At 39.0% G+C, this 16,652-nt stretch overlaps 1 protein-coding gene across 3 annotated transcripts in view; it reads right to left on the bottom strand.

Moving 5' to 3' along the window:
* The window catches only part of LOC122562270 (lysine-specific demethylase 4C-like), a 424,780-nt gene that overhangs the window by 140,268 nt on the left and 267,860 nt on the right, over positions 1 to 16,652 (bottom strand). For all 3 annotated transcript variants that reach the window (XM_043715046.2, XM_087996635.1, XM_043715065.2), the window contains 2 exons: positions 11,707 to 11,920; positions 11,546 to 11,622 (listed from right to left, as the gene is read on the bottom strand). In XM_043715046.2, coding sequence (XP_043570981.1) covers positions 11,546 to 11,622; positions 11,707 to 11,920 — 291 coding nt within the window. The remainder of the gene's footprint in view (positions 1 to 11,545; positions 11,623 to 11,706; positions 11,921 to 16,652) is intronic.

Raw genomic sequence — 16,652 nt, 5'->3', positions numbered from 1 at the left:
TTCTTCTGCATTCTCCATTGAACCATATTTGATCCCCTGGCTTAATGATAATGTTGAATGGGGAATATGCTAGCCCATGAGGATGCATATTGTGCTGGAGTACATTTTTGCTGCTGTTGATTGCCCACAGCATCTCATGATTGCCCAGTCTTGAGTTGCTAGATATGTTCGAAATCCAGTCGCATCCAGTCATGAATAATGGTGGACGATTAATGAACTCACTGGAGCAGGAAGCTCCACAAATGTCCCCAACCTCAAATGATGGAAGAGTCCAACACATCAGTGGACTTTAATGTCTTTCAGACATTAAAGCGAAGTACCTATCTCCCTTTCACGATGCAAGAGGTTCCATAGAATTATTCAGCAAGAGTGACCACCACACAGTTCTTATGAGATGAAATCTTGCCTTCACATTGAGAATAACGTCCATCATGTTAAGTAGCACTATCACGATGCTAAATCGGACAGATTTCGAACATATCTAGCAACTCAAGACTGGGCAATCATGAGATGCTGTGGGCAATCAACAGCAGCAAAAATGTACTCCAGCACAATATGCATCCTCATGGGCTAGCATATTCCCCATTCAACATTATCATTAAGCCAGGGGATCAAGTATGGTTCAATGGAGAATGCAGAAGAACAGGCATACTAAAAGTGAGATGTTACGCTGAAAAAGCTATAAAACAGGTTGATTTAAATGCCAAGCAGCATAAGTAGCAACTCACTGACAGACAGAGCTAAGTGGCCCCACAACCAAAGGATCAGACCTAAGATCTGCAGTCCTGTCACATCCAGTCATGAATAATGGTGGACGATTAATGAACTCACTGGAGCAGGAAGCTCCACAAATGTCCCCAACCTCAAATGATGGAAGAGTCCAACACATCAGTGCATAGGAAGAGGCTGAAGCATTCGCAGAAATATTCAGCCAGAATTGCAGAGTGGATGATCGATCTCAGCCCCTTCCAGTGGTCCCCAGTATCATAGATACCAGTATTCAGCCAATTCAATTCAATCTATGTGATATCAAGAAACAGTTGGATGTACTGAATACTGCAAAGGCTATGGGCACTGACAATATTCTGGCAATACTGCTGAAGACTTGTGCTCCAGAACTTGCTGCTCCACTAGCCAAGCTCTTCCATTTCAGTTTCAACACTGGCAACTATCCAACAATGTGGAAAATCCCCACTTCCTTGAATGGGTGCAACTCCAATGACACCATCCAAGACAAAGCAGCCCGTTTGATTGGCACCACATACAGAAGCCTCCGCACCCTCCAACGACACTCAGTAGCAGCAGTGTGCACAAAAACAGATCAGCCAAGATCTTTAGACAGAACTTTCCAAATCCACAACCACTTCCATCTAGAAGGACAAGGACAGCTGATATATGGGAACACCAGCACTTGCAAGTCCTCCTCCAAGCCATTCACTATCCTGACTTGGAAATTTGTTACCATTCCATTACTGTCTCTGGGTCAAAGTCCTGGAATTCCTTCTCTATAGAATTGTGGATGGACTGCAGCTTCTCAAAAAGGCAGCTCATGTCTACATTCTCAAGGAATAGGGATTAAATGCTGACCAGTCAGTGACACCTATGTCCCATGAATTAATTTTAAAAATTGCCATTCAGTCTATCTTATTGGCAGCAATATGGGAGTTCTTTTGGTGGGGGTGGGTTTGCCACAATTTCTTGCATGAAAAATTCAGACAGATGGCAGCAATCACTGAGCTACTTCCAAAATGACATAATCACTGGCAGTGACACTAGTGTGATGCCAACTTCCCCAAAAGATATGCCTGTTCTTCCCAGCTTCTGACTATCAGAAACTACACCTGCAGATACACTGGCCTGGTAATAACTATAATTGACCTTCAAAATGCCACCTTCCAACAACAACTGATTGTTATAAGAAATGTGATGAACATTATTGGAAGCTAACATTTCTCTTCTATTTCAGCTGCAACTCAACTGGTAGGACTCTGGTCTCTGATCCCCAAGCTTGTTGGTTCAAGTTCAAGGCTGGCACTTCAATGTTGTATTGAAGGAGCCTAGCACTGACTTTAACATCTTTCAGACATTAAAGCGAAGTACCTATCTCCCTTTCACGATGCAAGAGGTTCCATAGAATTATTCAGAAGCAAAGCAAGGATGCTCTGCTTGTGTCTTGGTTAATTTTTATCCCTTAATCAATGTCACTAAAGTATACTTTCCAGTCATTACCATATACTGCTTGTAGGTGCTTGCTGTGAACAAACTGATTGCCAAGTTTCCTACACTGCAACAATCATCAACTTCAAAACTACTTCACTAGTTGGAAAGCTACATAAATACAAGTTTTTTAATCCTTTGGCCACATGAGTCTTTGCACTCAACCTAGATACCAGAATTTCACTGCCTGATTGAGTATGTGCTCTTCATTGCAATGTAATTAGAACAAACACCATTCTTTTTGCAAAAGTTTCATCCTTGGATTTGTGAGGATACACTATCACAACAGATGGGAAAGAGAAATCCTGCCCTCCCCAAAACATTTTCTTGTGACATATTCTGGATCAAAATCCTGTATAACACACCCATGACTTTTCACTATCCTTTTATATTCTTCCTCTTCAAATGTCATATTTGAAAAAGTCTACAGTTTGCCCAAAATAATAAAACCCTCTGGTGACTACAGCTCTCAAAGTCTAGTCAAACAGGCCATGATGATAGGTTGCACGGTGTTGTCCTTCAACTTGCACTAGATCTTTTAAAATCATTCACATGAGGCCATCTCATGGTTCATCAGAAAATTTTTGTTTTCTTTCTGAGTGGAGAATCTGAACCCAAGACAGAGGGAAATTGCAAATAGAAGCAATAATACTGCCAGTGGCCATAAACATACATTATGATATATCAATTGAAAGGAAGGTTTATCCCTTGACAGATCAGTAGGACAAAGACAGAGCAAATGACGCTTGCCACACAACAATAGAAACCTGAGTTTAGCTCATGGGAACTGATTTTCACAAAACACAAAGAAGTAATCTTGTTCCAGTTGAAGTGCACTGAAAGGACTAGTGGAGCACGTTATTTTCCCAATTACTGTAGTTAGCGTGCTTCACGTCATTTGGAGTCTGTGTAATCTTAAAGATTACTAAAGCAGATAACAACTTGTGTGATTCATTGGGATAACTTTTCTACAAATTTTATAATATAAAAGGACCACATTACATTTTTATACTTATTAGCTGAATGGCTGAAAACCAGCAATAAGAAATTCTTTGGTGTACTTTTAGAGTACAGTATGGAAACAGACCCTTCGGTCCAACTCATCCATGTCGACCAGATATCCTAAATTAATATAGGCCCATTTGCTAGCATTTAGCCCATATCCCTCGAAACACTTCCTATTCATGTACCCATCTAGATGCCTTTTAAAAGTTGTAGTTGTACCAGCCTCCAAAACTTCCTCTGGCAGCTCATTCCATACATACACCACCCTCTGTGTGAAAAAGTTGCCACTTAGGTCCCTTTTAAATCTTTCTCCTCCCACTTTAAACCTATGCCCTCTAGTTTTGGTCACTTCTACTCTGTGGAAAGGACCTTAGCTATTCACCTTATCCATGCCCCTCATGATTTTACAAACTTCTATAAGGTCACCCTTCAGCCTTTGCTACTCCAGGGAAAATAGCCCCAGCATATTCAGCCGTTTCCTACAGCTTAAGCCCTCCAACCCTGGCAACATCCTTGTAAATCTTTTCTGAATCCTTTCAGGTTTCACAACATCCTTCGTTTTGTAGGGAAACCAGAAGTGAATGCAGTATTCCAGAAGTGGCCTAACCCATGTCCTCTACAGCCATAACAGGACCTCCCAACTCTTACACTCAATACACGACCAATTAAGGTAAGAATACCAAACACCTTCTTCACAATCTTGTCTACCTGCAACTCCACTTTCAAACAAGTATGAATCTGGACTCCAAGGTCTCTTTGCTCAGCAATACTCCCTTGGACCTTACCATAAAGTGCATAAGTTCTGTCCTGATTTGCCCAAAATATAGCACCTCACATTTATCTCGATTAAACTCCATCTGCCACTCCTCAGCCATCGCCACATCTAATCAAGGTCCCACTGCACTCTTGAGGTAACATTCTTGCCTGTCCACTAAACTACCAGGAAAAATAGGGAAAATAATATATTTTCTTTGAGATACTGATACCAAGTTGAGAGTGCTTTATTGGAATAACGGAAAATTTGTGCAGTGTTGTATAATTAAGATGAAAATATTACTTTATGTTAGCATCATAACCCAAACATCATTGATTCTAGCAATATATTATAAAGATCTAATTGAGACAAACAAAATTTGGGAACATCTGAACCGAAAATGAAAATTGGGGCGGCAGGCATAAAGCTTGTATCAAGAGATTATTATGGACATACAAAATGGGGAAAATCCAGCAAATGCAAGTAGCAAAGCTCATCGATAAAAGAAAGAGGAACAATTACTTAATTTGGTCCAACGTTTAAGAAGTTGGTTGGAGCCTTTGTCTTGAAATTTACACCCAACTGAAAATAACATATGAGACAAAAAACCCACAAAAGTTGATTCAAAGTAAAAATGTTCCATATTTTTCAGTTTTTTTTTGCAGCGGATAGCACAGCTTAAGTTTAAGTATTGGTCAGCTCAAAATGAAGCCAACAGTGGTGGTCAAGATTAGCTTCTACTACTTTCTTCATCCAGTTTTCCAAAATTCTGCCAGACCTCCTTCTACCTCATTCCCTTAACTTAAAGTTCTTTCGTGCCCTCAGTGTTGCTTTTGTTCCCAAATATTGCTGAATGGGCTCTCTGGTTCACTCCACAATTTTCCTTTGTTCCTCATTTTGCTGATTTCTACCATTCCCAGAGGTTATGTGCAACTTCTCCATTCAGATACTGTGCCACTCCTATCCTGTTCCCCATTTTAATGCTCTTCATTTGTCCCATTGTCCTAAATCATGTTCATTATTTTTCAACCTCTCCTAGTGCCCACACATAGTATGGCACTCTTCCTACTTTTCCCATCCAATCAAATTCCATTATATTGGCCTCTCATTCTTCACTCCCCAGTAATATGATGTTTTTTTCCCCATTACCATTTCTCAACATTGTACTCTTTGCCTGTCATTGCCCCATTATACTCTTTCACAAGCGACCTTGGCCACTATTGTACCAGGGATTTTCTACAAACATGGCTTAACGTCATGTTCTTTCTGCCATGTTCCACTCTTCTTTTCTGTCCCGTTTCTTCAACACTATGCTTCTTCTCAACAGTACTGATCTCAATTTTATTCTGGTTCACCATCACCAGTGTTTTCTGAACTTTTGCTCCTCTCCTCCTAATCCATTCTCATTATTTGGATGCATCCCAAGAGAAGATATGAAAGTATTTCTTCTACTGTGATTAAAATGACCACGGCTTATTAAATATAATGTGTCAAATTTAATTCTATACTTCTTTCATGTATTTGGCTTTTTTGTATGATAATTCATTAAAAAGTTCATAAGCATATCTGTCACAAAAAGTCTAGAGCATGTATTGATATCCTCTCAACACTTGGGTCAAAATTTACAATCAAAACTTTCTATGTAAACATTAATAATTAATGTATGCATTTTAATGTTTCTGTATCGCAATTGGATAAACTAACTGAAAACTCAAAACGTTTTTCAAAACAACATATTTTTCCCTGAAGTAACTTTAAATTCCCAATATCCAAAAAGTTTAGTTTTATTTTAAACTCAAAAAAACTTAACTGTTAGAGATATGTATTAATTTTCCTGTCTTTAAACACCATAATGGATGTGTTTATATGAAGACTTCAGCCTCATCCAAAACCCTGTCTTGAAATTTACAGTTTCAATTAACACTGTTCGAGAGACTCTGCAATTTGAACATCCACAAAATTTTCTCCTCTTCCCTTACTTTAAAGTTATAGGACCTAGCTAAAACCTATCTGGCAACCTATGAATATTTCAGTATGTTCAACTAATACTCAAGAGGTAGTTCACTTTTATAGATACCTCAACATGTCATGAAGTCTTGTCATAAATTGAAAGCCTCATTCAAATATTTACAGTCACATGGGCTATTGGTGACAGAGAAATGAAAATCACAGGAATTTCTTCATTACAATGCAAGTGTTTGACTTCCTTTCAAGCCTACTATTAGGAAGACAAAAATGTCAAACATTTAAACACCTTAACAATACAGAAAGAGATCAAAATGCCTAATTTGAAAGAGCTATTACCAGATCAAATCAAAAGTGAACTGCTTCACATTCATCATATGAGGGGCAAAGAGAAAGAGAAACATTTGGAGAATGAAAAAAAGTATTTCCACTTGCAGACTTATTGTACAGCTGAGTGATTTCAGGTGGTAGATGTTTCAAAGAAGTAGTTTGAGACTACTGCATCAGATTTTGATAATATTCATTGACATATTGCTGCAGAGTACTTTGAGAAAATGCAGATTTCAAAAATAAGAATAAAACATTTTGTATGTCTGACCCGTGCTACCTTCCAAGAAATCTAGTGTCCATACAACCAAAGTGACACCATAGCATTCAGACTATCAAAACCTATGTTTATTACTTCTAAGCTGTGTTTTCCTCATAGAAATGCCCATTGTGGATGGCAACTGAGCTTCTCACCAGCTATCATATGATGCTCTCTACTGGGCTGTCACTCGGCATTCGTTCCATTTCCAGATCAGGCCACCCAGGTTATGACCAGTATGCACAACCTCAGCACACAACATCTGAATCATTATGGTTAGTGCAACAGAAATTCTGGGAGATAGATGAGAATCAGTAAAAATATAACTATGATTTGTAAAACCATCAATTCCTAGGCCAAGCTTTGGCAAGAGGTTTAAACCTCCAAGTAAACATTTCAATGAAGATATGTAGAGACAAAATAAGTGCATACATTTAACTGCAGTTACAAAATAATGAACTCTAAGGATAAGATGTAAAAGTCAGTCATTTCATTTTGGGAAATTTATATCAGACTAGGGGGTCCCTCAATGAAATCAAATCGAAACTCAATTTACATGTGCCAATTCAAAATGGAGTAAAAAGTAAGTTTTCGAAAATAAATGAGCACACTGTTCAATACTGGCATGGAGTCATGACTTCAGAATATAAGGTGGAATGATCAAGAGTAATGAATCAGGTTATGGTAGCTACAAAATCTAATTAAGGTTCAGAGATTTGAACTGAAAATGATAAATGAGCACATCAGTGCCATAATGCATACAATGAAACATATACAAATAACTCCCCGCAAATGGACATTTGTGCACAGTCCCAAACAACTTTCATTATAATAGGTATAAAATGCCCGGTAAACCATAGACACTCAAATTGCAAACTACAGACAGCACTGAATACATTATAACTTTTTTTTTAATGTGATGAAAATCTTTTCATTGAGTATCAAAAGTGGCAGAGAAACTCCTTTGCCTCTCACATTCAAAGGTTGCTCAGTGGTTAGCACTGCTGCCTCTCAGTGCCAGGGACCCAGGTTCGATTCCAGCCTTTGGTGACTGTCTGTGTGGATTTTGCACATTCACCCCATGTCTGCGTGGGTTTCCTCTGGGTGCTTTGGTTTCCTCCCACAATCCAAAGACGTGGAGGTTAGGTGAATTGGCCTTGCTAAATTGCCGATAGTGTTAGGTGCATTAGTCATGGATCTGGGTGGGTTACTCTTCGAAGGGTTGGTGTGGACTTGAGAGAGAGACACAGAGAGACAGAGAGAGAGACAGTCATGTCAACGTTCCAGGTGAAACCTTTCTTCAGGATTGGGGATGGGTGCCAGGGGAGCTGCAGATAAAGGGGGGAGTGGGTGAGGGTTTTGGGTGGGAGAAGGGTTGAATGGTGAGGTAGGTGAACCATTGGCCTGAATGGTTGATGGGAGGAATGAATCTGGTTGGTGGTTGGAAGGAAGGGTCGGTCAGAGGAATGGAAGGGAGGCAGTGGGCTGGAAAGGGAGTTGGGGGATGGGAAGGGAGGTTACTCGAAATTGGAGAACTCAATGTTGAGACATCCAAGCTATAGGCTACCCAGGCAAATGAGGTGTTGTTCCTCCCAATTTGCAGTCTAATTCACTGTGGCAATGGAGGAAGTCGAGGATGGTCATGTCAGAGAGGGAATAGGAAGAGGAATTGAAATAGGTGACTGGGAGGTCAGGTCAGCCCTTGTAGCTGAGACGCTCGGCAAAATGTACAGTAAACTAGCTTGGAGGAGACAGGTGAACCGCTGTCTCACTTGGAAGGACTGTTTGGGGCCCTGGATGGAGGTGAGGTGGGTGGTGTGCCAGCAGGTTTGGCATCTTTTACAGTTGCAGGGGAAGGTACCGGGAATTTTGGGGTGGGGGGGGGTGGTGGAGAGTGTCCCAAACCAAGGATTTGCAAAGGGAACAGTCCTTGCAGAAGGCAGATAGAGGTGGTAGGGCCTAATTGGAGTTAACAGAAGTGTTTAAGGATGATACGTTGGATGTGGAGACTGCTGGGGTGGTAGGTGAGGACAAGGATGACCCTGTCTTTATTTCATTTGGGGGTGCTGGCAGTTTAGAGCAGTGGAGCGGGGAATGGAGGTGGTGTGGTGGAGAGCTGACTGAATGACAGAGGGGGGAAAAGCATGTTGTTCCAAATAGGTGGACATCTGGGATGCTTGGGAATGGAATGTCTCCTCATCCAAGCAAATGTGGAGGAATTGGGAAAACGGGATGGAGTTCTTGCAGAACTTCACCACTGAGTTCTCTAATTTCAAACATTTTCCCTCCCATCTCTGAACTCCCTTTCCAGCCCCTCCTCGTCCCTTCCATTCCTCTGACCGACCCTTTCTCCCAGCCATCAGCCAGATTCATTCCTCCTAACAACCAACCAGGCTGTACCCTCTGCTTTTGTTGACCTATCACTACCTCACCACGTAGCCCTTCACCCCACTCAAAACCTTCCCTCATGCCCCCCTTTATCCGCAGCTCTCCTTACACCCACCCCCAGTCCTGAAGAAGAGTTCCATCTGAAACATTGACTTCTCCACTTCCTGATGCTGCCTGGTTTGCTGTGTTCTTCCAGCCTCCTGCTTGTCTACCTTGGATTCCAGCTTTTGCAGGGTTTTTTTGTCTCTTACTATAGCCCTAAGCAAACATGTACTAGAGAGCTAAACTTCAGAAGTAAGAAAAGAATGAATACTCCTGCCTTAACAAAACTGAAGTCAATGGAAATGGAGGAGGGGGGTGGGGGAGGAGTAAATTCTCACTAGTTGGAGTTACAGCTAACACAAAATAAGAGGGCCAGAGTTGGAGGCCAAGACGTCATTCATCAAAGTAGTAACCTAGACCTAAATACCTTCAGTTGCTTCATTAATGACCTTCCATCTAACCTCGGCAATCCAGATGTTTTGTAATGATTGCACAGTGTGTCGTTTTAAGTCTTCTTTGCCAGCATTCAGCAAGACTTTACCAACATGAAAGCGCAGGCTGCTAAGTGGTAAGTAACGTGCACATTAAACAAGTACCAGACAGTGATTATGTTCAACAGGAGAGAAATTACCTATTTTTGCTTGGCATTACAATATCTGAATTTCTCGTTGGTAGACTAGTGTTGATCTTTTACCAGAAATTTAAGTGGACTAGCGATTTAAATTTTACAGCTGTAAAGGCAGGTCGGAAGCCAAAGACTCTCTGGAAAAAACTCACCCACGGACTAACTCAGGAGTGAGATGGAACATCTTCCACTACTTGTCTGAATTAGTGAATATCCATCCGCACTCAAGAAGCTTGAGAACACCACGACAAAGCAGCCCACGTGATTGACATTCATCCACTGACTTCAAGACTCACTGCCTCCACCACTTGAATTTGAGCTGGTGGCATATACTTTTTCTGTATATCTGCTGGAGTTTAATTGTTAATTTTTAAACATTTCTGCACCAATGGTAATGTATTTTTTTAAAAAGTCTGAGGGAGATAGTATTGGATGCTACCGGAATTTATTTACATTGGGAGAGTTTACAAGTGAATAAAGTGAACAGTAGTGTATTAAGCTTTCAGTTAGAAGATTCTGGCATTTTCTGGGTCGGGGGCATGGGGCAGACTTAGGGGAAACACTAATTTGAAAACAAAAGTTGCAGTTGAGTTCAGCTTGGGTAGTTCTGCAGAGTTCTTGGTTGAATCTGTATGTGCAAAGCTATAAAAGGGAGATGATTGTTTAACATTATTATAAATATGTTATCCCAGTGTAAGGAATTTAGTTTAAAAGTTCCAGACCAGAAATATTTGGTTACGTGACTGGAGATGTTACTTTAAGCTGAGAAAATTTAAGCTCAATTATATGAATTAATCATATTTTCATAACTGGAAATTGAAACTACAGAGAAAACAAACCCTACTATGAGATGGAGAAGGGCATTCTCTCTGATATTTGAGTATTGAAATGGGATGCTGTTGAGACTAATGGGATTATATTTTTATTTTTTGTGTTTTAAAATCTTTAAGCATGTTATATGTAAATTGCATTTTATCTTCATTTGTTTCATGTAGTAAAATTCTGAATATGGAAAGCTCGGATGTGCAACATTGCAAGTTTGTGTTTTAGTGAAAAACTACTTTGATAAAAGCAAAAAAAAATCCATCAAGCCAGATTTTAGTCCGGTTGAGTCATAAACTGGGATCATAACACATGCACCACATTTTCAACACAAGTCATCTTCTGTGAACACCTGGAGAATTAATAAACTAATGGGACGCTGAGAATTATGCTACTTTTTAAGACTCTGGCAGCCACAAAACACGACCTTCCCTTTTTCTGTGTCACATACATCCCCGTAAAACCACATTAATTCTAGGTATTACAGGAATAAGCAAGGGGTCAATTACTTCTTCTTCCATTACCTATATGGCAATCAATATCTTATCAAAAAGATTTCAACCATTTAATTAAAGATTGAAGTTTAATTAATTAACATCATTTCAGAAGGGTAGGGATTATGTTCAGTCACATTAGGAAAGTCTCCTTCTGCTATTACACACAGCAAGCACAAATCACTCATAGGCAGATTCCTGAGAGCTGTGATGAGACCATTCCAATGGAACACTCAAAGTGTACTAACGTTTCAATGAAAAATGATTTTCAGCATCCACCAGAACTTAAAAGCAGATTGGTACTTGATTTTTGTTTCCATTTAAGGACTGATGTAACACTTATCAGGTAATTAACAGCTAGCTAAAAAATTGGATTCTGAGCAAATGAGTATAATTTCAGGAGAAAGGTAGAGAGGTCAAACTTTCTGAAGAATGCGCACAAAACTGATCATTTGTATTTTAAAAGGAACATTTTCTTTCTTGAGAAGATTTTGCTTGCAAGTTGAGAATCCTAATCAATCTGCCCTGAAAACTAATTAGATAGATTTGAAACCTACTAAAAGCACTCCAGGGGTTGTTTACACTTTCTGTAATTCCTGTCTTCAGCTGAAGGAAAAATGATTGAATGCATCATTACAAATACTTACTGCAGTCCAAGCACCAATCATACAACGAGAACAGGTCCAACCATCATGGATTTCATGAAGAGGAACACCATAACAACCTACAGATCAAATAAGAGTGACACAACTATTATTCCAAACCAAAAATAAACAATACAAGTGAGCACCAAGGAAATAAAACTTACTTGCATGAACTTGTAGACAGCATTTTGCACAGGATATCAACAAACTAGTTCCATCCTCTTCAATAAATGAATTGGTAGGATAGAGATCATTACTTTCTTCACTGTATGAAAAGCACATTTCTGGAATAAGCGGTTTAGTTTTATGTTGCTTGGATGGTGACAACTCAGTTGTATCAGTTTTGATTTCAGATTTGCTTTCCACGAGATGATCAGGCTATATGTGAAAAATATATGTTGTACAATTAGTTATCTATTGTTTTTCTTCCTTTAGAAATGTAACAAAATATTGCAATCATCATGGCAAAAGAAATTAACAGAGGGCAACCAAGGTCAGTAGCAAACGTAATACATTCAAGAGCAGAGTAGAGCTCTAACATGTTGAGCCCCAACTTTAAAGAGCTGTACCAGTGCAATGTTGTATTTCCATTTACCACAGCAGCTATTCCATTGTTTCACAATGATACTGCTAAGTAATGTCAAATGAAGATCAGTTTTGTGCTTTAGGCCATTACCTACAGCACTAGAAATTCTAGTGACACATCAACATTATAGCAGCTGCATGGTCAAAGCAAACCTATTTAGTTAGAATTGTGCAAAAGTGGAGAATCTCCTGTTGAATGAGAATATATAATAGGCCACCAAATTATTAGAAGAGAGAAAAGAGAAAATTTTCAGATAAATTACGGAAAGTTGCAAGAATTACAAAACAGAGATAATGAGGTGACTTTACTTCTCCAATATAGTGTGTACTAGCAACCAAATAAATGGCAAGGGAAGGGAAAAGAATTCCTCAAATGTTTATAACAGAACTTCTGTGACTGCTTGTTTTTAGCTTAAAGTGAAGGAAGGCTAGATCCCGTTCTGGGGAACAAAATAGTGTACAGTATGTTTCAGTGATGAAGTATTTGCAGAAAATTAAACATAGTATTATTAGATTTAGAACATTTATGAACAAAAGGAAAAGGTATAATCAAGCATCTAATGAGAAGAGAGTTAACCTCAGTGACCTAAAAAAGGATCTGAGCCAGGTGGTTCTGAATCAAAACTCTGCATGCAAAGTAGTAATGGAACAACATGAAGACTCCAAAGGGGAGATGGTCAGATACATAACAAAATACTCTTATGACAAGGTTGTAGGGCATCCAGAATTAGAGCTCTGCGATTTACTAAAAATATAAGAGGTTGTAAAGAGACAGAAAAAAGGCTAATGAGAATTGTATGGTTTATAATACATTAGAACACCAAGCTACAGATAGAAAACGCAGAGAAACATAAAAAAGCAAGCAATGGACAAACAGAATGCATAAGAACTGATTAGAAAATAATATTTAAAAAGACCCCAATGTCTTATGTAAACAGAAATAGCAAAAGCATGGCAAAGAAAGGATAGGCACAAAATGAAATACTCTTGTGGGCAGAGGAATGAAAAATTTTGCATCTGTCTGAAAACAAGGTCAGTAATGGAAGTTGCAGATATAAGGCGTTTGGAAAAAGAATCAGAGCAGCCCGAGGAATCTGTTCTTATACATCAAATCGTTATGCTATGGAATGCACTGCCTGAAAGGATGGAGGAAGAAGATTTAATAGAAACATTAAAAAGGAATAGAATTAATATTTGAACAAAATTAATTTGGGGATATGAAGAAAGAGCACAGATTAATTGGACAGATCCAAATTGGACGCCAAAGGCATGATGTATTCAATCATTCAAACACAAACTATAAAGGGCTGTTTCTGGTAGAAAACTTTCAATCTGTTCATCTTTACTGGATGTGAAATCAAGTATTAGACAAGAAAGCGAGTCTGTCATTTAGTTACTGATACAAAACTTCAATATTTAGTAGACAGTTTTACTATTTTTACAGAGTAAACCTGCGAGAAGCAAGCACAGTATAGACATTTAGATATAACAAGGGTTCAGGCTGAAAGTAGAGTTGGACAAGAGTTTTTTTTTCTCTGACAAATAATTATTTGCTTTGAATAAAACTTGATTTGATTCTTCAAAAAACCAAGGGCATCAAGGGCTAATCTTATTTACTGTTCAAGTTAGATGTCTGGTGAATAGCAGTGCAGAGAACTTCTTAATGTAAACGGAGGATTAAAAAACTAAAAAGAAATATGAAAGAAATTTAAATATAAAAAGATGCATGTAAGGGAATTCATGACTAAGTTAAGTGGAGACCAGTTAGGATCACGCAAGAATGAAGGAATGAGTCCAACTGCAAATACCAAACCTATAGCTGAGGTATAAAATAAATATTTTGTGCCATTTTTAAGACAAAAGGAAAAAATAGTTATACTAACAGAAGACAGGAAACAATTTGTCAAATAAAGAAAATCTTCCTGGATTAAAAACAGAATTCAAGGCTGACAGGTCACTGGGTTCTGATGGCACACAGTTTATTGTTGAGAAAGTAATAGAAGAAACAAAGGTCACAACAAACCAAATTGTGTATTGGGATTGGAGAAGAGCTAATACAGTACCTTTGTTGAATAACAGTGAGACACAGGAGAGGGGAGACATTAAGAATAAAAGGATAAATCAAGAATCATGTTTGGGATTGTTTTGTCTATATTTTGACAAGAATACATTTTTATGCAATAAAGTAAGTAATTTTCCATATTATCTAAATAATATGTGATTTATTTATTTCTAGACTATCAGCCATTTCCAGACTGCAATTGCTGTGCTGATTTTGTGCCCTTTTCTTTGTTTTTGGTTTTGGATGGCAACTGATCATCATTCATGCCATTCGCACATAAGACATTTTATTGTTTCTTTTCTTGCTCCTTACCACTCCTTTCGGCTCTACACAGATAACTGTTTTGTCACTGAATCTCTCCTGTCTTCCATCTTATCACAGCCTTTACCTATTGATCTTTTTCTAACCCTCCCCATTGCTTTAAGTCTAATGCATTCCAAACTTTTCACAGTCCTGATGAAATGCTGATACAAAACATTACTTTGTTTCTTTCTCCACAGATGCTGCCAGACCTACTGAGTATTTCCAACCTATACAAAAGGTAATGCACTGTTTTGTCTAGACAATCAAAAAACATCCCTCACTAATTGTATTATATAGTCATTTAATTACTTATATCTGCATAGGAGAGAGAAGAATAAACAAAGTGACCACAAAGATGGGTTTCTGAAACAGTAATATTCCAAAGATTAGAAAAGCTGGTGCATAAATAAAATCTGCTTGGTGTGCAAGTTCAATCAAACAATTTACGTATGGATTACTGTGGTGTGTTCTTTATTTTGTAGTATGTTGCAAGTCAAATGAAAAATTGAATCTGAAAATTGTGATTGTTCTATGCATTTACCCACTGAAGAAAAAGAAAAGTTTAACATTCTTTTTGGTCTCATTTCTAGAAGTATTTGTTGAGCTATCTAGACAAAGATTAAAGTACAAGTGCAAAAGATATGACTGTCCAGTTGGTGCTATGGGAATATAATCTTCACACTTTCAGGTGTGAAATTATAGAGTGGAGTTTGCTTCTACAGAAATAAAATCATCATAAATATTACAGAAGTAACTGATATCACACAACCCAAAAAGGTTATCTTAGATAGATCTAAATATAGAAAACTTTTGAGTCGACTATTATTTTTGGGCTTACTCTCAGAATCCATAATTTCAGATTTAAATTAATATCTTGCAATGCCTACATTAGTTAAGGGAGCTAGCAAGGACTTTTCAGAAGTAAATGTTCAAAGTTTGTGTGAAGATTTGTAGCTCGGGTGCTCGTTGTTGTGGTTCTGTTCGCCGAGCTGGAAGTTTTTGTTGCAAACGTTTCGTCCCCTGGCTAGGCGACATCGTCAGTGCTTGGGAGCCTCCTGCGAAGCGCTTCTTTGATGTTTCCTCCAGTGTTTATAGTGGTCTGTCCCTGCCGCTTCCGGTTGTCAGTTTCAGCTGTCCGCTGTAGTGGTTGGTATATTGGGTCCAGGTCGATGTGTTTGTTGATGGAGTTTGTGGATGAATGCCATGCCTCTAGAAATTCCCTGGCTGTTCTCTGTCTGGCTTGCCCTATGATAGTAGTGTTGTCCCAGTCGAATTCATGTTGCTTGTTGTCTGCGTGTGTGGCTACTAAGGATAGCTGGTCGTGTCGTTTCGTGGCTAGTTGATGTTCATGTATGCGGATTGTTAGCTGTCTTCCTGTTTGTCCTATATAGTGTTTAGTGCAGTCCTTGCATGGTATTTTGTACACTACATTGGTCTTGCTCATGTTGGGTATCGGGTCCTTCGTTCTGATGAGTTGTTGTCTGAGCGTGGCTGTTGGGTTGTGTGCCGTTATGAGTCCTAGGGGTCGCAGTAGTCTGGCTGTCAGTTCCGAGATGCTCCTGATGTATGGTAGTGTGGCTAGTCCTTTTGGTTGTGGTATGTCCTCGTTCCGTGGTCTTTCTCTTAGGCATCTGCTGATGAAGTTGCGCGGGTATCCGTTTTTGGCGAATACCTTGTATAGGTGTTCCTCTTCTTCTTTTTGCAGTCCTGGTGTACTGCAGTGTGTCGATGACACGTTTGTAATAATTAAAAACACGGAAATAGAAAAAAAACACACCGGATCATCAATGCCACACTCTCAGGAATCCGATTCACGAGAGAAGAAGAAAAGGATAGCCAACTCCCATTCCTAGACGTGATGGTACAGAGAACACCAGACGGAGAATTCACTGCAAGAGTATACAGGAAAACCACACACACAGACCAAGTCCTAAACTATGAAAGTAACCACCCCAACACACACAAACGAAGCTGCATCAGGACACTATTCAAAAGGGCCACAACACACTGCAGTACACCAGGACTGCAAAAAGAAGAAGAGGAACACCTATACAAGGTATTCGCCAAAAACGGATACCCGCGCAACTTCATCAGCAGATGCCTAAGAGAAAGACCACAAGGACATACCACAACCAAAAGGACTAGCCACACTACCATAAA

The sequence above is a fragment of the Chiloscyllium plagiosum genome, unplaced genomic scaffold (genome assembly GCF_037043375.1).
Source record: "Chiloscyllium plagiosum isolate Xiang-an unplaced genomic scaffold, Cpla_swu_hap1 HiC_scaffold_2, whole genome shotgun sequence".
NCBI lineage: Eukaryota > Metazoa > Chordata > Chondrichthyes > Orectolobiformes > Hemiscylliidae > Chiloscyllium > Chiloscyllium plagiosum.
The sequence above is the reverse complement of the archived record's forward strand: the minus strand, read 5'-3'. Positions and strand labels throughout refer to the sequence as shown.